The 22,946-nt window shown below is 47.6% G+C and overlaps 7 protein-coding genes across 7 annotated transcripts; 4 read left to right on the top strand and 3 right to left on the bottom strand.

The window, feature by feature from the left end:
- Window positions 1–214: 214 nt before the first annotated feature.
- On the top strand, window positions 215–493 carry N7471_010741 (uncharacterized protein; the record flags this gene model as incomplete). The annotated part of the gene is made up of 1 exon (XM_057283460.1): window positions 215–493. One exon carries the CDS (start codon window positions 215–217, stop codon window positions 491–493), a length of 279 nt encoding a protein of 92 aa, XP_057132439.1.
- A 689-nt stretch (window positions 494–1,182) lies between these two features.
- N7471_010740 (uncharacterized protein) lies at window positions 1,183–1,629 on the bottom strand (the record flags this gene model as incomplete). Its single annotated transcript, XM_057283459.1, has 1 exon — window positions 1,183–1,629. The coding sequence occupies one exon, from the start codon at window positions 1,627–1,629 to the stop codon at window positions 1,183–1,185; it is 447 nt and encodes a 148-aa protein (XP_057132438.1).
- A 1,964-nt stretch (window positions 1,630–3,593) lies between these two features.
- N7471_010739 (uncharacterized protein) lies at window positions 3,594–4,136 on the top strand (the record flags this gene model as incomplete). Its single annotated transcript, XM_057283458.1, has 1 exon — window positions 3,594–4,136. One exon carries the CDS (start codon window positions 3,594–3,596, stop codon window positions 4,134–4,136), a length of 543 nt encoding a protein of 180 aa, XP_057132437.1.
- Window positions 4,137–5,415: 1,279 nt separating this feature from the next.
- Window positions 5,416–8,763, top strand: N7471_010738 (uncharacterized protein; the record flags this gene model as incomplete). Its single annotated transcript, XM_057283457.1, has 1 exon — window positions 5,416–8,763. One exon carries the CDS (start codon window positions 5,416–5,418, stop codon window positions 8,761–8,763), a length of 3,348 nt encoding a protein of 1,115 aa, XP_057132436.1.
- A 120-nt stretch (window positions 8,764–8,883) lies between these two features.
- Window positions 8,884–14,959, top strand: N7471_010737 (DUF3638 and DUF3645 domain-containing protein; the record flags this gene model as incomplete). Its single annotated transcript, XM_057283456.1, has 2 exons — window positions 8,884–13,573; window positions 13,629–14,959. 2 exons carry the CDS (start codon window positions 8,884–8,886, stop codon window positions 14,957–14,959), a joined length of 6,021 nt encoding a protein of 2,006 aa, XP_057132435.1.
- A 2,746-nt stretch (window positions 14,960–17,705) lies between these two features.
- N7471_010736 (uncharacterized protein) lies at window positions 17,706–18,402 on the bottom strand (the record flags this gene model as incomplete). Its single annotated transcript, XM_057283455.1, has 2 exons — window positions 17,706–17,746; window positions 17,787–18,402. 2 exons carry the CDS (start codon window positions 18,400–18,402, stop codon window positions 17,706–17,708), a joined length of 657 nt encoding a protein of 218 aa, XP_057132434.1.
- Window positions 18,403–20,285: 1,883 nt separating this feature from the next.
- Window positions 20,286–20,665, bottom strand: N7471_010735 (uncharacterized protein; the record flags this gene model as incomplete). Its single annotated transcript, XM_057283454.1, has 2 exons — window positions 20,286–20,434; window positions 20,479–20,665. The coding sequence occupies 2 exons, from the start codon at window positions 20,663–20,665 to the stop codon at window positions 20,286–20,288; spliced, it is 336 nt and encodes a 111-aa protein (XP_057132433.1).
- Window positions 20,666–22,946: the final 2,281 nt, after the last annotated feature.

The following is a 22,946-nucleotide window of genomic DNA, read 5'->3' as shown; positions in this document are numbered from 1 at the left end:
ACTCTTGAAGAGTGATTTGGGCTCTGGGCGGTTAACCAGTAGATTTTTACGGCTCGTACGGGCTACTCCAAAAAAGAAAAATGAGTTTTCGAAGTCATGCAAGCAATCCGCGCAGGGATTAATCAGCCAGAAAGCCAATACTCGCGACTTTCTTCAGTATAAAGCCTTCTAATCTTACGTTGCGCAGGTTTTTTATGCGTCCCTACCATTAGCCATGGACAAAACATTCTCTGGCCATGGTGCGGACGATGAAGATGAAGGTGGAGACCCAAACTTTTTTCTTGACCTGTTGACTGAACAAATCGTTTATCTTCCCGAACATGGAACAATTGATCCCCCCATGGCTCCCAGCGCGACAGGTGGTGCCTCACCCCCTGCAGACACCTCATTCGAAGTCTTTCAACCGATGAATGGCACTTCCGGCTTCACGGATGCAGCTATCTTGAATCCCCCAGAGTCTACAGAGAACTACATGGATCATTCATCTCTATAGAGACTTGAACCAGATGCATTCCTTGATGGAGGAGAGGGTTTTCAAGAAAATTCTGAAAGAATGGCATCGACTGAGGATTCTAGCCAAGGCAGAGCTCCAGAGGAAAGCGTGTAAGAGCCGCTAGCCTCAGCGCCTCGAAATGTGGTCAAATTTGAAGAAGCAGAGATGCCTTCACTAGACCATATGACATTGTTCTCTGATGGAGTGTATCGTTGTCGGTATTTGAATTGTGAATGGAAAACAGATGAAGATAAGAAACATCTTTTAAGGTACCTTTTGTTTCTATAACGAACACAATGCAGTATCTAATATTTTCCAGGAAACACGCTCGGATACACGTCAAACCTGTCAAATGTCCACAAGCTTTTTGTGATTATCGTACAGCTGAACAAACGGATATGCGCCGACATGTCGTAACTCATCATAAGCCATGGGCTAGAGAATATCTGGAGATGATAGAAAAGTTTACTTGCGACAAATGTGGCTCGTCTTGTACACGCAACGATAAAATCTCTGGAGGCACCGGGAGAGGACGTGCAAGGGGTAGTGCAGAGATAAATAACACTTAAGCTTTGTTTTCCAATTTAAGATTCATCGTGCTTAAAAAAGAGAGCAGTACAAAATATGTAGTCAAAACAGTATAAGCCAAAGACACCATCCGCTTTAAACGAGCAATGTTGTAGTTGCCCTCAATGCATCCAGGCCTGAATGAAAACGCCTCCGCCCTCACCATCCGATTCTTCGTTGTTATGAGTCAATAATCCAGGGCTAATCGATGGTCCTCTGGCTTGATTTTTTGATTGTTGATTCTGTTTTTCAATGGGGGTATCTTCGCTCATAACCATTGAACTCTTTTCCGAAACGTTGATAGGTGCTGGGGTGTAGCCGAGGGAGTGGAGATCTGTAATTTCTGTTTTTGTATCAGGACGTCTCTGACCAACCGAGGATTGTCCAAGGGCTTGACTGATGACAAGATTGCGAACCTCGTGAATCACTTTGTTCAGTATATGTAACTGCTGCCTTCCTGCCCCGTGGGACTTCGAGAAGTTCTCTACCAGAGGCGGTCCCCAGTTTGTCCACACATTTCGATGCGATTCAGGGACAATCATTCGTGCTGGGTGGTGTTTGAAATACATTTCGCAACATAGACAGGCCGCCTTACTGCAAGCGACAAAGCGATCATTTTCGGTGAATTGTATTTGATATCGATGAAAATGATCAAGTATTTGGACCTCTGCATGGATTCGTGGCTTTAGATTCCGATATTCGCCCGGAAATCTATCGAAGAGTCGATTCGCAGCGTTGATTTTTGACAGTCCATGTTCAATGTCGAGTCGCTCGTCGTGTCCCTTCCCTAACATACGGTTGAGAATTCCGTCAAGATTCGTATGTCTGTCGGGTGCGGGAGGTGGCACCGGTGCTATGTGATCCACAGAGGAAACTTCGCAACTTTCTAGTATTTGGCTCATATCAGTGACAGCTTTAACAAGCTCCTTTGATGCTCGGATATGATGTGCTAGCCGTCCGATGTAATGTCCTACAAGCCCAAGAGGATCGCATTCTATGTCTGGGCTGAGCAAGTTTTCTTGCCGTATAGACCGCAACGATGGGAGAAATGGAGAATGCCTGGTTTCGTATGCAAACGTGCAAAGTGTGAGATTATCATCATGGCTCAGGAGCGATCTTAACCACTTGCGTAGTCTTTCGGCTACCAAGGCATTAGCATCGGCAATTTTATAACACCTTACTGGCGGTGCACACCTTCAATGGTAGCTGAATGTGAAAGCTTTCGGCTACAAGCATCCACGGCCCTGAATAAGCAGTTTTTTTCCTTTCTGACGCGCTTTTCCGCAAAATCAACATAAAACTTCACAAACTCTGCTTCCCTTTGAGGTAGCTCCGATCCTGGCACCTCATTTAAATCGTGCAGTAGCCCAAGAAGAGCCTTAAGAAACTCAGCTATCTTAGCTTGTCCTTTATTTGAAGCGACATATAACCGATAGCATGCGCCGAGGTCTGCAAGTCCAATCGCGGTGCAGGTATCTCCGCCTTTTTCAAAGTCAAAAATTTAGGAAAGATTCCGCAAGAAATCCCGACGCACAGCTTGGCCTGCATTTACATCGTGCGGTTTCGGCTGGTGATTCCCACGGCTCTGTCCAAGCAATCGCAACAGCACCAGTGGTTCATAAAACCTGCTGAGAACCTTGTGATACGGGTCGAACCTCGGGCGACCGACGGTTTTGGGTTTGATTTCAAGTGTTGGTGAAAAGGTGCTATACCCGGTCGATCTGGCTTCGCGAGGATCCATTGTGATCGGATTATCGCAATATGCTGTCTTCGAAAGAAATAATCCAAAGAACATGAAAACGCGAAAATGGAAAAGTGCGTGCTGACACAAAGGTCGTTTTTATTCCATAGTTTTGGATAGTAAAATAAGCCACGCGTAACTTGAGATCAGAGCGGCGGCACGCGGAAGGCTGTACGTAGTGGATTTGAGAGGGGTACTTTTTACTCGGCCAACGCACGAGTCGAAGTCCATGACGGACTAAGAGAAAGGGTCGATAACCATCATGCGGGAGGCATGCGGGAGGCAGACCAGATGATGCAGGAGACGGACTGGACCATGCGGGAGGCAGACTAGGCTATGCAGGAGGCAGAATAGGCTATGCGGGAGGCAGAATAGGCTATGCGGGAGGCAGAATAGGCTATGCGGGAGGCAGACTAGGCCATGCGGGAGGCAGACCAGACCATGTGCCATGAGTCAGAAAGCCCTTATTGCAGATTCATGCATCTACAAAGAAAACCTTTCAAAACACTTGAAAATTAAATACGGAGAACATTTGGGACACTTGCATACGAGCCTGCATATATGGCTTGCAACGTAAAGTGTACAAGTAAGTATCCATGTTGTTTCAAACTGGAATCGTCAGGTTGAGAATACGTATTTCAGTATATATAGATAAGCTGTTCGAGCGTTCGTAATATGGTCAAGCTTCGAGAATTCAACATTGTATGAGAATCTTTTCCAAAAGTCCAAACTCCCCACACGTCACTTATTACACAGACATAACGTCATTTCATTCGATTAACTGTATCCGTCATGTCTGAATCAGGAATCCACATTACCGATCCTCAAACAACCCTTTCGAAAAATCCAGCGGAATTCTATATCGAAAACATGTCCCAAATTCACAACCCCGACACTGGTATAGACTGGCTTAATATGATTAAGCCGTCAAACATTCGGAACCTACGCAGACTTTGGATCTCTGTTCATGCTGTATACAATCCGGGGCCTCACCCAGATTTCCTAACAAACAATCCTCCCAATGGCCCGCGATGGCGCGAGCTTCTCGAAAAACTGTTCACAGAAGCAGAATGTCTCGAAGAAATGGTGTTATATCTTGATTCAGAACCGACTGTCAACCACTGGGGTCCAGCTGTGGATGCTGATTTTGCGCGAACGCTGGGAAAATTTTCAAATTTACAAAAACTGGAAATTAGAGGGTATTTTCCGAAGGAATGGCCGGGCTATTTGGAGAAAAGAACAGGACTGCGGGTTTGGCAGGAGGAGAGGCAGACAGAGCAGTATTTATCATCGCTGCGGGAGTTTCAAGAGCTTTTGAAAGATCAAACTCTTTGAATATGAGTAATGCTCATCTTTGCTGAATACTATACTCGCTCACTCTCGAATTCATATGCCGTGTAACTAGTCCTCCTTCCCAAACTGTCCCATGCTTGATCTTCAGATCTATAGTTCCACTTCCAACCCTATCTTCCTATGCTAGCGTGAGACCTGTTAGCCTGCATCTTGGCTTTCGCCCCCTATTGATTTCCTCTTTCTCCTGTCGACTCATTTGGGTAGCCTCTTTATGATTTCTTGATATGCGCTTGGCATTCAATTATCAATTATCATGACATAATAATAGCAATTTAACGTATAGCATTTGTAACCTCCATGGCCCCTGGTCTCGACATAAACAAGCGTGCGTAAGTCTCTGAAACGGAAGCAATTATTAGTACTCTACCACATGATCAATTTTACCACTGTTCGAGTCCCTCTAATATCTAGGAAAAACATTCAATCAGCTATTGTACTACAACTTGGTGAGTTCGCACCTTATGGTGCGCTTGTGGGTGACTGCTCGATTATTCAAAAGTGGAGATTGATTTATTGTTAATGCGGGAGGCTCATTATCCACTACGCAGGAGGCCCGTGATGCAAGAAAATTATCATGTAAGGGAATCTCATTGGGTCATATCTTGCGGTGGAAAACCCAAGGTTGTGTGGCAATATGTGCCCTGCCCATGCTGTGTCTCGCTCCTTTTTGATCAAACCAGGAAGCAATGATAGGATTTTTTTTTAATTCAAGGGCCGTGGAGTCACTATTTTAAGCGGGCCTTCATGGACTGATCATAGTTTGAGAAACTTGTGGTAGAAGCCTTATGGAACACTTCCAATGCCATATGAGCGTTGAATTGAAGCTGAATTTACACATAATGAAAACTGTGGGGATGATCACATTTTTTTATCATAGATCGACAATAGTCGATATAATAGCAGTGAGTCAAGGAAGTCTCCATAGGGGGTTTGCTTGCCCCTTCTATCAGAGTGATGAATTCCACCTATAGGAGAGCTGAGACGGAACGATAAGCGCCCCTCACATTGTATGTGTTTCAATCTTCTGCTCGTGCAGATTGTGATAGACAGCATCATGCAAAGACCTTGTTCTGTGGAAGTCTAAGGTTATACTGTTTGTATAAAGGGGTCCAGCCTGTTGATTTAAAGACGTTCCTAAGTTCATTAGCCACTCTCTGAAGTCTCCTCGCAACCCAACTAAGCAAAAATTGGACCCAAAACTGGTTCCCTGCAATCCAAATCAAACTCCCACTACATTCGTCCCTCTGTCAAACTTTTCGTCATGGAAGATTCTGTTGCATCCAAGTCAATGACGTTAGAGGAGACATTGTACCTGTTCCGCCACATATTTCTCCCACCAGAAGTTCCCCAGGCAGAAGATTACAATGTGCAACAAGAACATCGTCTCCTCGAGAGCGTCGTTGATGCTCTCCGCAGGTTCAGCGATTACGTTCCGACCGCAGATACTACTATCGTACGTAAGGCCACCGAGATGGTTTCTCGCCTAAGAAAGGCATACAGCCCTCATGGGGACGTTGATGAAAAGCAGCTCGAGATGAGTCTGGCAGAGCTACCTATTCGGGGTAAGCATTGCACGCAAATTATTGTGCTCATTTCTAACCAGGCCGTAGGCGGATTCCTCCCAATTCACGTTCGCGAGCAAAACGCAGGAATCTTCCTATACTGGCATAACGATGCGATACACATCGAATCTTTTGAGTTGTCAGCTCGCAATGAAGCCGTTACAACAACAGTGGGACGGCTGCGCCGTGATTTCCCGGGTCCGACTATGGTTATGAATAGGGCAACTTTCGAGGAACCCGGATTCCGAGCGTTCATGGCGCAAACGATTTCCAGAATGAGTCACCAGCCCGTTGCTGGAACCAAGCCAAGAGTCAAGAAGGCTGGACAGGAGCACGATGAGACCAGGGACACAACGCATCCCAAAATGGTGACAGAGCTTCTCATGTCGACTCTTCGTCCTCGATGCACCGACATCGCGTCTGTACAGATTCAGAAGAACACTCGCGAGGAAGTAATGTGGCGTGATTGCCAATCGCCGTGGCGCCGATCTGCATTATGGCTCCTGGTGCGCGTGACACTGCAGCTAGTATTTCGCAGACTGTCTACAGAAGGGAGCTTGGACGATCTGTACAAACAATTCATGGTCTTCTTCATGACCTCGATAGTTGACAGGGCTTCAATTGCAATACCCTCCGAGAGTCTCTTTCTTATGAATGCCAAGATCGTTCGCAGACTGCTTAAGCTTGACTTGGCAGTTGTGCCTGCCTGGTTCACCTCAGTTCAGGAAATCTTGAGTCGTACAAGCAGCGCAGTTCAAGGCCAGTGGACGCATATTAGGAGCAAAAATAGCCACAGTGTTGACATGCCACTGCTGCGTGATTTAAATTTCCGTCAAGATATTCAATGTGCGCTCCCCTGCCTTGACCGCTACATCGAGAGCATAGAAAATCGAAGCAACAAACGCCCGTGCAGAGAAAGTTTCCAGCCGCAATCGAAGTTGATCAAATACCAACGAACAGAGCTTCCAAATCACCTCGATTCACACGATTCTGATTACCAAGCGTACAACCTTGCTGCCTTTGAGGATTGGGTTGCTTCGGATCTCAATGCATGGCTGGAAATTCACCAGGGCGAGGAGGCAGCCTGTGGTCAACTCGGTGCTTTGATGACTCGATACTTCGAGAAAGCGTCTTCGTCGTATTCAGACAACCCCGAAGCTACATCAGTCATGCTTCTTACGCTCTTAGAGTTCTGGATTGCCTGCGACAAATCCGCGATTCACCTACATGAGACCTTGAGAGACTATGACACATGCATACCAGTTGACTGCTTTCAATCACTTTTGCTGCCTTTTCGATCGCACATGGAGAGGCTGGCGTGTGCTGAAAAGTATCTGAGTCGACGTCAGGCTCGCCTTCGCTACCATGGCCCGAACATTTTCCAGGAATTCGGGACTTCCTCCTGCTTCGCTGTTCGATACTTCGAGCAGTCTCACAAACATCAGCAATTGCTTGCAGCCATCGAAGAAAATGCCACTCAGGAGAGGACGAAGAAAAAGGTCGAGCTTCGGGAAAAGCAGCAACGTTACCGGGAATTGATGGCATTATCTTCTAAGACACCATGTGAATATGTCGAAATTATTGTGGATAAGAGACTTGGGCTTCGGGATAGAGTCCACAGCAGCGATTGCCCTCGAGAACGTTATCAAAGGCAGGCCGAGTCGATTGAAATCAGCATACATGAGTGGCCTCTGCCGACCAATCGCTCAAGGGCCAAAGCCACTGTCTTCGAACTTCGAGTACCCGAGCCCTTTGGAAGCTGGCGTGACACCACGCTGTTTTTCCTGCATCGGTGTTTGAATATGAAGTACGCGGTGGAAGAACGGCCCAGAGCAGAGCATCGTCCACACACATATCGAGGTCTGTCTCCGTTCTTCAGCAACCACGGGCGTAACCAGCGGATTAGTCTTCTTTCTCAGAATAAACCTCACGAGAGAACTCATCGACGCGACAGGTTAATTCTCAATGTGACCGAAAATGATGTCTGCCTCAACAATGGACTTCACTTCCAATACTTTGACAATGTTCTCGGATGTTTTGTGAGCGGCTTTGACTGGACTCATCAAACAGAGACTTCCTGCACCTATAGGTTCCCGGCACACCGTTCAGCGCTGCAGCAATTTCTGTTTCGACCTGCCATGAATCCACATGGCCCGTCACCAAATACTGTCATTGCGACACAGTGCGATGCCCCTGCTGACATGTCACTGGAAGAATACAAGGCCCTTGCAACCATGCCCCTTGGACTGGAGATCCAATGGCAAAATATCCTGCTGGAACTGTCGATGCCATCGGTGGACATGAAAAAAATCGAAACCACAATCTTTGTGCTCCAGATAATCAATCAAGCGGGCCCATCCAAAACAGGCACGACATTGAGACAAGGACATGCGATTTTGTGCGACGAGGTATTCACAGTCGAGGTACTCTCGCGAATTGAAGAGACAATGGAGAGGATCCAGCAAAATTGGGAGACCATAAATGGGATCAATAGTCTCATTCGGCTGGTTTTGAGGATTTTGTCTTTGTCTCCTTCTCAGAAAGTCTGTGCGATGTGCCTTCAGTGTCTAAACAACCTCCGCCGATCTGCTTTCCACTGGCTCAATCTTGTCAGAACGAAAGCTAGTGAGACTATTGATGATACACAGAAAACCAATTTAATTGCAAAGAGCGTTCATATCGCTTTGGTCTGCACAGAGACATTCAATGCAGAAACCATTGCCCCTATGTTCGCCATCTCGGCGGATGTTTCGATCTTTCTGCAGTGCTGTTCAGTCATTGGGAACGGGAGGAACTCTCTAACAACAGAATCAGGTTCATTGCTTCAAATTCTGTACCATCGGTGGCAAGTTCTGTGTTATCGCAGCCATGTTATTCTCGCAGAGCGTATCGTTGAATGCAAGAACCCAGGACTAGACCTGGCCATCGACGCAGCCTGGGCAGCCTATGACAAGACCTCTAAGTGGTCCAGGGTGTCAAACGACGTGACATATTGGTTGTTTACTCGGTTTGCCGGCCAGTCCGGGTCTAGCGAAGACATGTTGTAGCACTACAACCTCTTGACTGGAGAGCTCCTTGTGGATGGCCTCCCGCTTGCACGTTTGCCTTCTGAGTATGAATCTCATCCAACGTATCGCAGCTTATTCGGGAAATCTCAATTGGACGTAATGCCCAGCAACACACCGGGGATGCAATTTTCGTGTCAAAAGCAGTATTCGGGCTACACGGTACACCTCGGAAAAGAGACCGTGCCAGAGTCCACTGATTCCGACATGTCAGTCAAAGCGGTGAAGGGTGGGGAGCAAGTCTGGCAGCTGGTTCCGTCTAGACTTTTTGCTGGAGTTTTTCCAGATGAGTTTGTGGAAGGCTATGCGCACTGGTATTCGGTCTCAGGGGACCTGGTGGAATTCCGACCCTTGGAAGCGCCATGGCTGTCATCCAGTCAAAACTGGCAGCTCCACAGGAGCTCTTGTAAAGCTTCCTGGAGCCTCAAGAGGAACGGAACAACTTTGGTCAGCACCATGTGCCAAACGGCCCAAGTAATATCCAATGTTTTTCAGCCGATTGAAAAGGCTTTGAAGGTGCATTGTATTTTCCACGAGGCCTCTTCGAGTCTACATGTTGAGCTACCGCGCCTTCGATTGGAATTTATCCTCAAGTCACAGTCTTCTGCAATCCAATCTCGACAATATCCTGGCCTGTCAGTCGATAGTAACCAAGTATTTGACTCATTGATTGGGCTACGCAACACGCTTCTGCTCACTAACCGTGACTCTTACGACCAAGTGGTCCTCATACCTGAAGGAGCTTTATCTTGGGCCAGAGATGGCAACCACGTTCGTGTCGAGATCGGTTGGCAACCTGCGACCACCATCCATGCGTATCCCATCGATCGCCAGCTCGGACGGCTTTTGGACAATGGAAGCCTACAGAGCAAGCTATATCTCACGTACTTGCATGCTCTTACGTCTTTCTGCCTGCCAGATCCACTCACCAAGAAGACCGGTACCGAGCAGGCTCTGTCTATACTTCGGTCCGCGTCCCTGAGGTCTTTTGATCGCCTGCAGACAGAACACATTGAACTCCTCAAGAGCATCGCATCTCTCACTCCTGCCAGAAGATTCTATCCTGATAATGAGCAAGTGATGCAGAGCATCCACTGGCGGCAAGGTCTAGGCTGCCTCTCTCAGCACCATGGCTTTCGCGAGGAAGTCGCAGATATACTGGACCAAAACCGTCGCATGAGCATTTTCCAACTCGGGACAGAGCTTAATCACCCGTCACTTCCACATGTGGAGCAAGCACTGTTTTTGCGGGAGCGAATCCGCACATCTTCATTCCGCGCCCCAGGATTCGGCGCCGACGATCATACGCAGAAGCACGACAGCATGTACAACAGTCTCGACAAGAATCGGATATCTTGCGCAGCGTCTCGAAGCTTTGCCGTTTGCAAGATGCTTTACAAAGGGATCCCTTCTGTCCGCAAACTTCAATCCGAACAGTTGACCTCGCATCTTTGGCAATTCCTCTCTTTACCCACCGGGGTTCGTGGCTCTCATACTCCATTAGACACGAAAAGGTTGAGGTACGATGCTGAGTGGATACTAGAGTCAAGAGAGTTTCTTGTCAGTAATTGGTGCAGCATACACCACCTCGCGTGCTCACAAACCCGCCGCCTCGGCAAATTCCAGCTCATGATCTGGCTTGCAGCCCTTGCTTTCTCCAATGAAGCTAATATGATTGCCCTTGAGACCATTGTTTCACTTTTTGTGATTCGTGACCTGGCTTCAATCCATCTGCCATCCAGTGCGTTGTTTTTGCCAAAAGAGGGAGCTGAGATGATTAAAACTTCAATCCGCTGTCAAATCGAGTCGGAACAGCGTAAAGTCACTCCAGAGTCAAAACTTGCGCCCGAAGCGAATGAGACATTTCAAAAACTCATGTCGCGCAGGGATAGACTCCGGAATCAAAATCGGGAAGCCATTAAGAAAAGTTTGTTGCTACATTTTGAACGCGAGTGGCCCACCCGATCACCGTCCTCACTATTAAATCCAACAGTGAATGACTACTTTGATGCACAGGAGATGATGATGAAAGTTTCAAAATTGTTCAGTATCTGGTTCGACAATCGAGATCTGAAGCGATACATTACCGACATTGCGAATGTCACTTGCCATCAACTGATCGAAGAGGTCGAGATTCAGCCCTACCAGCTACCACCTCCACCTCAAAGTGCACCGAAAAAACGTGGCTTTGTGCTCTTTGATGACCTACTCGGCCCGCAGCCAATCATCGACATTGAAGAACCGCAATTAAGGAACCTTGTCTCTACATCGTCGACAGGACAACCTCCAGCTTCCACATTGGTGGCGTTGCTAAACTCTTTGGGTATACAAGCCAAATCCAAGTACGAGAAAAACTATGTCGAACAGTTACAAAGCAGTGTTGCTTCGTTGAAAGATGGCAGACAAGAAAAGCACATCAATATGGCTCAAGGAGAGCTGGAGACAAATATTTTGGACTATCTTGCATCGTGTCAAGAATATGTCGACAGGGTGTATCGATCACTTGTGTCTGAGCTCTGTCCTCGTGAGAAGACCACCTGGTCAGGGACGATCCATCCTTTCAGGGCAAAGGTAATCGCAGTAGCCCTGGAACTGCAGCAGTACCCAAGGCTGTCACCAGTCCTTTTTTTGGAGCAACTGTCGCGCCATCGATGGGGTCCACTAGACCTAGATTGGAAAAAATGTTTCATTGCTTACGGGTGCTCAATCACTAAATTGCAGCGAGCGAAACGACTAGCTCGCCTTCTCAAGCACCCGGACGAACTCCTGAAAGAACTCGAAAATTCAGGACATACGAACTGGCAGCCAATCCGGTTCCCAGAGACTCTTCTGCTTGAGATAGAGAACGGGGTCCTGATAAGAGGCATTCAGGAGGAAATTGCGGCGACAATGAGGCACTTTGTCCCGGGAAAGAATGCCGTCATGCAATTGAATATGGGCGAGGGGAAATCTTCAGTTATTGTTCCTATGGTGGTAGCAGATCTTGCGAATGGAGTTTGCCTGGTTCGCGTTCTTGTGGCCAAGCCGCAATCACGACAAATGTTTCAAATGCTGGTCACGAAGTTGGGTGGTCTCTTGGGTCGGCGTGTGTATCACATGCCCATTGCACGCTCTCTGAAATTTGGAGAAGCCGAAGCAGAGGAGATTGAACGCATGTGTTTAGAGTGTATGTCGCAGGGCGGTGTCTTGCTCGTCCAACCCGAGCATATCCTATCTTTGAAACTGATGAGCCTTGAGTGTTTTATTGCTGGGAAATGCGCCGTGGGCCGTTCTCTACTTCGCACGTTGCAGTTCTTCCAACACAACTCCCGGGACATTGTGGACGAAAGTGATGAAAACTTTAGCGTCAAATTTGAATTGATCTATACCATGGGATCTCAACGCCCCGTCGAACTCAGCCCACGACGGTGGATTGTGGTACAAGAGCTGTTACAACTGGTTCGAGATTATGCTGGTCGCGTCCAATCCGAATTCCCCGACTCCATTGAAGTGAGCGAGCAGCCGCATGGCGGTTTTCCACGGATACGTTTGCTCAAACAGGATGCTGAGAAAGCTTTGGTTCAATACGTCGGAAGGCACATATGTGAGAATGGTATTGGGTCTCTGTCAATCTCGAGGCAGGCTCGGCCCATTCGAGATGCCGTCTACACCTACATTATGAAATCTGAGCCTCTGGTGGAGGAAATCGCGGCGGTGGAGTGCGAGGATTCCGCAGGATTTTGGGGAGATAGCACACGGGCATCCCTCCTGTTGATACGGGGTCTGCTCGCTGGGGGCGTTCTAGCCTTTTGCTTGGGTCAAAAACGATGGCGCGTCAACTATGGGCCTGATAGGAGCCGAAATCCACCGACAAGACTTTGTGTGCCGTATCGAGCCAATGATAGCCTTTCCCTTCGGTCAGAATTCAGCCATCCCGATGTCGTGATTCTGTTGACATGTCTGAATTACTACTATGCCGGACTTGGCGACGACGATATATTTCTCGCCTTCAATCATCTGGTCGGGTCAGACCAAGCGAGTGCAGATTATCAAGAGTGGACGAACGATGCTTCTAGGCTTCCACCCACCTACCAGCAGCTTGTGGGAGTGAATCTGGATGACCGGTCTCATTGTACCGATCATGTGTTCCCCGCTCTGCGGTTCTCCAAAGCTACTGTAGACTACTTCTTGACACACGTCGTATTCCCGAAAGAAATGAAGGAGTTTCCTGACAAGTTGTCTGCGTCGGGCTGGGATATCGGGGAGATCAAAACACATCCTACAGTAGGGTTTAGTGGGACGAATGATTCACGAGAAACCCTACCACTGAGCGTCTCGCAACTCGACCTGCCGGAGCAAAACCACACGAATGCGTTGGTGCTGGAATATTTGTTGCGGCCAGAAAATTCCGTGGCCTGCATTCCACAGCAAGTCCAGCCATGCAAGTCAGATGCCGAGATCATATTGGACCTGGTATTGGATCTGAATCCACCGGCTCAGGTGATTCTTGATGTGGGCGCACAGATTCTGGAGCTCAGTAATCATGACTTGGCAGCGCACTGGCTAAAACTGCTCCCAAACGAAGGACCAGTCCAAGCGGTGGTATTTGTAAACGACAAAGACGACATCTCCGTCCTGGATCGAACTGGACGTGTTGAACTATTGCAAACTTCACCGTTTGCAAGACAGATGGAAGCATGCTTTGTTTTCCTGGACGAAGCACATACCAGAGGAATCGATTTGAAGCTCCCGTCTAATTATCGTGCGGCGGTCACGCTGGGTCCGGGTATCACGAAGGACAAATTGGTTCAAGGTACGAAATTTGGATTCTTCATATCAGGCAAAGGCCAAGACTGACTATGCTCCAGCGTGCATGAGAATGAGGAAATTGGGCAACGGACAGTCTGTCGTCTTTTGCGTCACAGAGGAGGTCAGGTCCAATATCCTGGCCTTGAGTGGCAAGGACAAGAATTCTCAGATCACTGTCGCGGACGTGCTTCTCTGGGCCATTTCCGAGACGTGGATTGACAGCCGACACAGTATTCCCCTTTGGGCGGTCCAGGGTACACGATTCGAGCGCCAACGGGAATTGTGGCAAGCTTACCGCCAAAATGATTGTCTTGATCTGACGCCGAGACAAGCCCAGGAATTTCTCGAGCCCAAATGCCAAACTCTTGAACAGCGATACCGACCTGGTCATCAAGCGCGGCCGTTATTTAACTGTCCTTCAGATACTAGCCCGAATCTGAATTTGATTTGGAAGCGCTGCCGCAAGTTTGAAGGTCTCGACACTTCGTCCTCCCTTCAAGAGGAACAGGAGCGCGAGCTCGCACCAGAGGTTGAAAGTGAGCGCCAGGTTCAGAGGCCTCCAAGTGCTACACCCGAAACGCACCATATCCATCCACACATATCTTCATTTGTCACTACAGGCATTCTTGTGAGGTCTTCCGAGGCCTATGAGCCAGCATACCTCACGCTGCGCAATACCTCCGCCGCCTGCTTTCTGGACGTATCTCAATTCCCATCCAGTCTACTGGCTTCCAACGACTTTGTTAGGACCATCAAGACTCCCCCGGGCTCACACTTTGTTGCTGATGCTTTCCAACGTCCTGTCAGATGGGTCCTGACAAGTCGAAACCATGTTGTCGATGACGGAACACCTCCGTTGCGCATGATGATCATTAGCCCTTACGAGGCCAATGGTTTGATGTCCAAGATACGAGAATCACGTGTCGTCACTCTTCATTTGTATGCCCCACGCCAAAGCCGAGGATTTCCCTCTTTGGATAGACTTAGGCTACACACGGTCCCCGACGATGTTGTCAAAACCGAAATACCTGATATATTCCGTATGCTGCTCAACCTATTTTCTGGGCAGCTGTATCTTGAATCATATTCCGAGTACAAGGACCTTTGTGAATTTTTGGGGGTGGCATCTGTGAAAACGCCGCCCGGTCTTGTTGTCGCTGCGGATGGATTCATCAAACGAGGTTTCCCGGGAGCGAAGGCAGGCTTCAGTCAGAGCCCGCTCAAATTCCTTGAGATTCTAATGTCACAGATTAGGAAAGATTGCCAGCGGATTGGACGGACGCATATTGGTAAAATTGTCAGTGGTCAGTTGCTTTTTCCGCTCGACTTCGAAGAATCAGCAACAGCATCCATAGAAGCCGGTCTTCAAATGGCTAGTCTCGGTCCATAAGCAGGTTCTCCCTACAACCAAGGCCGTGGATCCCTAGATCCCTTTTCTGTGATCAAGACATTTTTCGCTTCATCCATTGGATCGAAGAGAACGCGTGGAGTGACAGAACTATTGAATATGTTGAAAAGGACACAATAAGATCTTCCTTCAAGAACACTATAGCTGAACCGATTCAATCATTGCGCTTCTTGGCTTGAGTGGTTGAGCCTCAATTAATGCCAATTGTTACTTCCAAATGGGGGACTGTTAAACAGCAACTCGAGGCGCAGGACAATGAAAGAACCTCAAGCAAAACCAAATGAACCACCATTCCCATCAAAAGGTTACATATATACAGTCAATAATTATCTATAACATATCAAAAGCCCAGTTTAAGACCAAGAGCGAAATTTGCCCTGAATCATGGCGTACAACTCAAAGCACCCTGGAAGGTCACAATATTTGCCGGTCGGTTAGTGCTTGAACTTTCCAATGAAAATTTCCATGATGTCGCCAGCAGATGGGGTAAAGCGCACGGGATTACTTGCGTGCTTACAACTTTGGGCAGTTTTCATGTGGATATTGACCATTTGATCGATCTGGAGGCAATGGAACTTGGCGAGATGGGGTATAGCGAACAAGCCACCCATACAGAGACGCGGGAGCACGCACAACGGGCCAATCCGGGCGAAGAACTGGTGTGAGCACCTCGCACAAGTTAAGCATAGAGTATAGGGGGTCACGATGACAAGATATTGCGTTATAAGCTGCGCGACCTCGGGCAACAGGAGTCGGACAGGCCATCGAGAGGCATTGTTCTGATGCCGCGACTTATAGTAGCTTATAATAAACAGCATCTGTCCGTCGTGAAAGAAGAATCAACGTGGTACTCCGCCACCGTAGACCAATAAACTCGTCACGGCGACCTTGCTGCTCTGAACCGAGAAAAATGGGACCATTACTACTCGAAGAAACCGCTGGACGGCATTCTCATACTGCTGGGCCGCGTCGGCCGATACGACCCAACGGCCCTCGACGTTCTGGGACCAGAAGGTGCGGAAAAGGCGGCCGACCCGAGTTATCAACCAGTCCTTCGCCGGATCCAGATAGCACGTGTTTCGCGAATCAGTCAGGAAGGATTGGCCGGGGACGACCTTTGCTGCCACTGGGCTTCCAGTCGTTCTTCTCACGCCAATGGCGCTTTATAACGTCAACGCTCCGGACCACATACCCGCATTCGGATGTACGGGTGCACAATAATCCATCATTGTGAACTGGCAATCCGGGAATGGGATCGTGGACGGCGGTGGGTACTTCCCAACGTTCACACTCCTGCACTCTGTTCCACTGCTGGATGGCGTGCTGTAACTGCCTTCCGGTGGGTAATCCCAGTCGGTGTTGGGCTCTCTGGATGTGACGACTGACTTCACTTGGTCGGACTCCGATCTTGCACTGTTTGCAAATAATCATGGGAAATTCCTACGGTTTGATAAAAATCTGGTTCTCCATATTGCTGTGTGGATATATGTATATAAATATATACGACAAATATCTAAATTGTATAACAAACTAGGGTGGATGAAGTGGTGGAATTTTTCCAAAATTGAACTGGACGATAGCTGGGACTTCTAAATACCCCTAAATTTCTTCTTAACCCCGTATTTATCTAATTGAACTTTGGACTGATCAACTTGTTAACCCCAATGTTGATGTTTTGGGTGGTTTACTACGGTCGCATCTCCACATCTGGGCCCTCACCAAAAAAAACCCCGATTTCAATCGTAAAAGCTTCTATCAATACGGGTCAAATTAACTCCAAATTGGGCCTATTCAAAATCTAATACTGGGAATATAACTCCTGAAAATCTAAGCATGATCCAGCGCCAATTGCTAAATCGACTGGCCGTGTGAAAATTAACTCGACTGGCCGTGGGCCCACTTCTTTTCTCCCATACAAAAATGCAAAAACCCTAATCCGACTCACCGTCAGTCCCCCCTCCCCCATGGGATAGATATGAGCACTAATCTCACTGGGCCGAACACCGATCTGATAACGTTTGCAAATAATAATGGGGTATTCTGCGGGTTTGGTGAAAAGTTCGTTCTCTATACTGATGTGGCAATATATATATGTGAATGTATACGACAAATATTCAAATTGTATAACAAACTGGGGTTGGATTTTTCTAAAATTGAAATCGACGACGGCTGGGACTTCTTATTACCCCTGACTTTCATCTTAGCCCCGTATTCGTCTAACTGAACTTTGGACTGATCAACTTGTTAACCCTAATGTTGATATTATGGGTGGTTAACTGCGGTCGCATATCTATATCTGGGCCCTCACCAAAAAAACTCCCGAATTTCAATCGCCCAAACCTCTACTAGTACTGGTCAAATCGACTCTAATCAAATCGACTCTAAATTAAAACCATATAAACTTTACCTTTGGGAATACAATTTCTAAAAATATGAGTATGATCCGATGCCAACTGCTAAATAAACTGGGGGTTTGAAAATTAACTAAACTGGGCCCTGACCCACTTTTGTTCTCCCATAGTTAACTCCCAGACCCTAATTCAACCCAGGCTCGGTTTACCCACCTCCATGGGATAGATTGCAGGGAGGAGTATCTGGTCTATCCAAATCCGAAAGTCATCATCACGGAGGCGACTGGATTGCTGCTCCTCCCGGTATAGCCGCGGGAATAGGAAGTAAAGAGAGATATCCTCAAATCCGACTAGCCGCCCAAATGTATAATGTGGGATCATATGCACCGGCCGTCGGACGTGATGAGCGCGACCATTGCTTCCAATGTATTGGATCGGAAGAGGATCAAGGTGCAGACCCGAACGAAGATCAGAGATGGCCATCTGAGTCGAGTTCCACCGTACTCCGAGCTTGGCCACTGCTAGGCTGTGCGCAAATCCCACGATACTATCGACATCAAAAGTTATCGCGGTCGGGAGTTCCGGCTCATGGTCGGCAGCAAGGCAGAGGTGGACGGGACCAGCGTTAGGCGCGGCTGAATTGATTCCAGTATAGATCTCACGCTTTCTCTGGGCACTGGTCTGCCCTGCTAGGTTGTCCTCGCGTTTAGCCATGGTCGCCACGCTAAGAACGTCTGGGTATCCCCCATCTGACTGAATCTGGTCCATGTACTCCCCTAAGCCTGAATGCTCTGCATGCTTTATTTCATGTTCACGCTCCTGCTGTTCGTGGCACTGGCGGCAACAGCCATGGTGTTGTTGGAGTTGATCAGTAAGAACCCGGGCGAGGTCATGGATGCCATCTACCGCGTTAGTTGCAGAGGACTCCGGTCGATAGCGAGCTGCATCTATAAATGTGTCAGCCGCCAAGATGGAACTTTCACTCGTCTCTAGTCTAGGGGTGTCTTGACTGGGATCATTTCGTTCATTTTCTGGCGGGGTGTCTGGGGCAGGCACATTGTCCAGATCAGGCATGGATTCCAACGGCAGGTTATTATTCATAGGCGGAACTTCTGGAGTAGATGGTTCCCAGGGCCCAAGCTCAGGGCTAAGGGCTGGTAGAAGTTGCTCAACCTCGGTGGCGAAGCAGAGTTCTTCTGGAGGAAAGTAGGTTGGCGGAGGTCCATTATTATCAGTGGACAGAGACCCCGCTGTGGTATAATATTGATCGAATTGCTGAGCGCGTTTTGCAGCGCGAGTAGACTGGCGCTGGTTCCTCTGCTGGGCTATTTTTTACAACTTCCTTTCTTCAGTAGACGCGTATTTTCGAGGTCGGCCTCTTTTGGGCTTGGGGGGATGAGAGGGTGGTTGTTCTATAAAGAGTTATGTACGTAGAGCTTGTGCAATATACAAATGAACAACGGAGGGGAGTATGGCGTCACAAAATAGACAGAATAGGGGATACGAGATGCCTGTCGGTTTTGTCTTTAGATCTATCACATAGGGAAGGAGACATCAGCCCCAAATAGGCTTAGGGTGGGTTTGATTTTCAGAAAGGGTTTAGTTTTGAGGATTTAATTCGAAAGGGGCTTAGTTTTGAGGACAAAAATCGGGCTCCATATTAAGTAAGCCATTTGGGCCATGTCGTCGAAAAATGGCCAACTTCAATGCAGTATATTATATAAACCACGGAGAAATTAAAAATTCTGATAAAACGGACGGAATCTTCAGTATCTATTCCAACAGTCTCGAAATAATTTCCCTCATAAGATGCGGTGGTGTTGTTAGGTCAAGTCAGGTTTTCCCAAATGGTCGATTGCCGTCTCATACGTCACACAAACTTCAGCCCTGCGATGTTGGCGTTCTCTCATCACTGAAAACTTCGTACCGGGAACGGGCTGAGTCGTTGGAGCGGTGCGGGTCTAACACTATTGGGAAGCAGCATTTTACGTGTCTGTACAGCCGTGCTCGCTGTCAGGCATTTACCACCCGAAATACACTCTCAGGATGGTCCAAAACCGGTCTGAGGCCCTTTAATCCCGAGAGGGTCCTGAGAGATATCCAAAAACGTCCCGCCGAGGCTGAACAATTACAGACCTGTGATACTCTCTCGGATATTGCAAATGACCTCCCTGACACACCAGTCAGTCCCCACAAGCTAGCCATGCTACGTAGCAAAGTTGAGCAGGATACACATCCACTGGACGAAGGGTGTAAGCTTTGACTACAGAAGATACTAAATGCGACGGAAAGAGCATTCGCGGAGCGTTCACTACTTCTGCGGCAGACTCAAGACTTGTTTCAGCAGAATAACGAGAAGAAAAGTCGCTAGCGTACAAAGTCGACGGTGGTCGGGAAGACTAAGATCATGACTTTTGAGGACATTGCAGTCGCAAAAAGGAAGCGTGAAGAAAAAGAAGCCGCTCGAGAGGCGAAGAAGAGGAAGAAATCTGCTTCAACGAGTGAAACGAGTCACACTCCGCCTCATACAGAGGGAAACCGTCACCAGGAACCGTTGAGGGGTATAGAGGAGTATTTGCTCCATTCTTCAATTTAAATGAATTCGACAGTCCTTTGTGTTCTTTAAGTACTAGAGTAACTTAACATTCAAAATAAGATTTAGCTCTCCACACGTATGAATAAACATGCCCGTGAGTTATCGAAAACGATGTGCCAAATCATACGATGATACCCATATCGATTTCGCTGAAACAGAAAGTAAATATAAAGCAGTAGCAATTATTCCCAGTGTTACTGAACTCATTCCTGTAAGATAGAATATTATAGACTAGAACTTGCTGTAGCATTGCAATGACAAGAAGACGACGGGGAAAGGATGCTAGAAGCGGACCGAAGCCACCTATTCAAAAAAGCCCAGTAAACAAATACAAAACCATACTATACCAAAGATCAACACTTTAATCACTCCACAGCCTTATGTTGCTTTCAGCATTTTCGATCGACAATGTCAACAAACGATATTGATCGTCCACAGTGTACCCCCCAACAACCGACTTAAACAAATCACACGCGTCACTGCCGGACTCCTTAACGCTAGTCACGTAATCTACAAAAATTAGTGTGCGTTTGACCCAAATTAGAAAGACATACTGCGCTGCTCTTCTAAGATGTCCTTATGCCGCTTTAACAAAGACATATATGTGTCACGCTGATACCCCCGATGCGTTCCAGTACGTTCCAAATGCTGGAACTGACGGATTGTCCCCGACGATTCGTCCTGAAACGCCTTCCACCGATCATGCATCACCATATACGGACTGCGTGCTTCGGCCGACATCACGAACGTAGACCCGTGAATCAAGTTCCCTTCAAACGTTATTAAAGTGAACCACACTGCATCACATCTCGCAAACTTCGAGTGACTTACCACACTTCGAAAGTCTATGCCTGCCTGTAGGAACGAAAAGGGTTTCCAGAAAGTAAGGTCTTCTATGGAAGTTAAGGAAAGTTTAAGAGAACGCGACAACAGGGAATAAGCCCCCTCTTTAATCGTCTGTCACGCGACCACGCTATGCCATATTAGGCCGAGCACAGCATGTTGCCAGGATATTGGTTAGGATCCTGGTCTGGCAGACCAGCTGGTACAGTCAAAAGACACGAATGATTTAGATAGGTCTCGGGTTTTTGGGTTTTTGATGGATATAGAAAGATTCGGTAGTCACTGCGTAAACCTGAAAGATGATAGAAAGGACCCTGAATCGCTGTGGGAATACTCACGCAGTTATTTTTTGTTCGGAAAAGCCGTATTTCCGAACCGAGAGCTAGTCGCCATTTTTGGGACTAAGCGGATCAAAGTATTACCGGCACCGCGGTATTGTATCATACTGTCGCAGTACAGTGATATTCGAAATCAGTTTTAACTCTTCTCTCTCTCTCTCTCTCTCTCTTTATCTCGCCGGCCCCACCTAAGGAGCACTAGTCTGTATTAGGATACCTGTCCGCTACCCATGCGATTTCCCAGCGTACAGTCAGTGGACTAGACTGCGACATCGCCCATGGGCCTTTTTAGTAAGCAGAATTCCTTGACCTCGTGACTTGCATTATTTGTGCATTTTAGCTCTGTATTTCTAAGTAATTTGATTACATGTAGACAGCAGTGACATTGGCATACAGTAGGTTTAACAGGCATTTATCATGAACATTAATAGGCATTTATTATAGACATATATTCACACTAATACGATACAAATTGATCATCACTAGGTTTGCCACGCTTCCTGGCTTCTCTTAACCCAGGGCGCCTTTGAGTGCCACCCTCATCTCCATAAAGAGGGAGATGAGGACTGCTCTCATCTTCGCTGTCGACTAGCTCACTTCTCTGTCGTTTTTCCGCGCACTCAGCACTATGAAGGACAGGAAGCTGACTCGCCATTGCAAACTCGTGCTCGATCAGTCCGACAGGATCATTATACTCGGAATCCTCGCCATCGCTGATTGGTTCAGGTATGTCAGATGTAAGCTCAGCCTCTCTCTGTTCATCTGCTTCTTGCATAGAATCTAAGGACGTATCCTCATCGGGTAGTTCTTCCATTTCAATGTCGAACTGGGTTCTACACCGGAACATCATGATATCCTGGACTGTCTTCGCACTCAGCCGCCCACGCCGGTAGTGGCAGACATCCCGTGCTGAATTGAAAAGACGTTCAACTCCAGCGCCTGTTGTAGGAATAGAGAGAATGTCGCGAGCAACACTTGAGAGAATCGGGAATTCATTCTCATATTCCTTCCAGAAGTGTAAAGGATCGACTTTTCTCCTTGCTATAATAGGTATAAGTATTCCCGCTCGTAATAATAGTGAATGTAACATACGCTTTTCAAGGTATCTAGCGAGTTCGTGCTCTGATGTTGATAGATCGGAGTGAATGTGAGGCCGAAGGTCGAGGAGAGCGTCTAGGTCACTTGTACTGGCTGAGTGACGCCGGGGGGGGGGGGGGGTTGCTCTCCTCGTAGGGACTGTGTCTGGGTGTGTCTTTGGGCGTAAGGAGCTACGAACTGGCGAAGCGTTTCCTTATACTGATCACTCCAGTTTGTGTCGTTCTCTGACGTACCCTACGCCTTACTTGAGAAGAAGTGGAGCTTATGCTAGGATGCAAGAATTGTTCCAATCGCGTAGAGACTACCATGGATCTCTTTCGTCTTTATGTAGAAAGATGAAAGTTTCAACATCCCAGCATTGAGGGCTTGTAGCATCGCCTTCTTCCAAGGTATGGTTTTCGGAGTGAGTCGTGCGATCGATTCCTCGAAGTGCTCGAAGAGGGCGTTATAAATACCAAAAACATGATGTACCTATATTTCTTTGGTCTTTGAAAGCACTGTGGTAAAGCGGTAGAAAGGCTCCGTAATATACAGAAGGTAGTCGACCTGCCGCCATTCTTCCTTACTGAATTTGTATTTCTGGGTCCCAATGTTGTCACAGTATTCATCGCAGGGCTTGCTAAGGCATTTCGCACGACGAAGCATTAGGAAGGTTGAATTCCAACGTGTGCGGACATCTTGGATAGGCGCAAGTTTCGTTCCATTGGTCTGGAGATGGAAGAAATCATCGCGACGTTGGGGGC

Source organism: Penicillium samsonianum (genome assembly GCF_028829775.1).
Source record: "Penicillium samsonianum strain IBT 33392 chromosome Unknown utg000006l_segment0_segment0, whole genome shotgun sequence".
Taxonomy (NCBI): domain Eukaryota; kingdom Fungi; phylum Ascomycota; class Eurotiomycetes; order Eurotiales; family Aspergillaceae; genus Penicillium; species Penicillium samsonianum.
The sequence above is the reverse complement of the archived record's forward strand: the minus strand, read 5'-3'. Positions and strand labels throughout refer to the sequence as shown.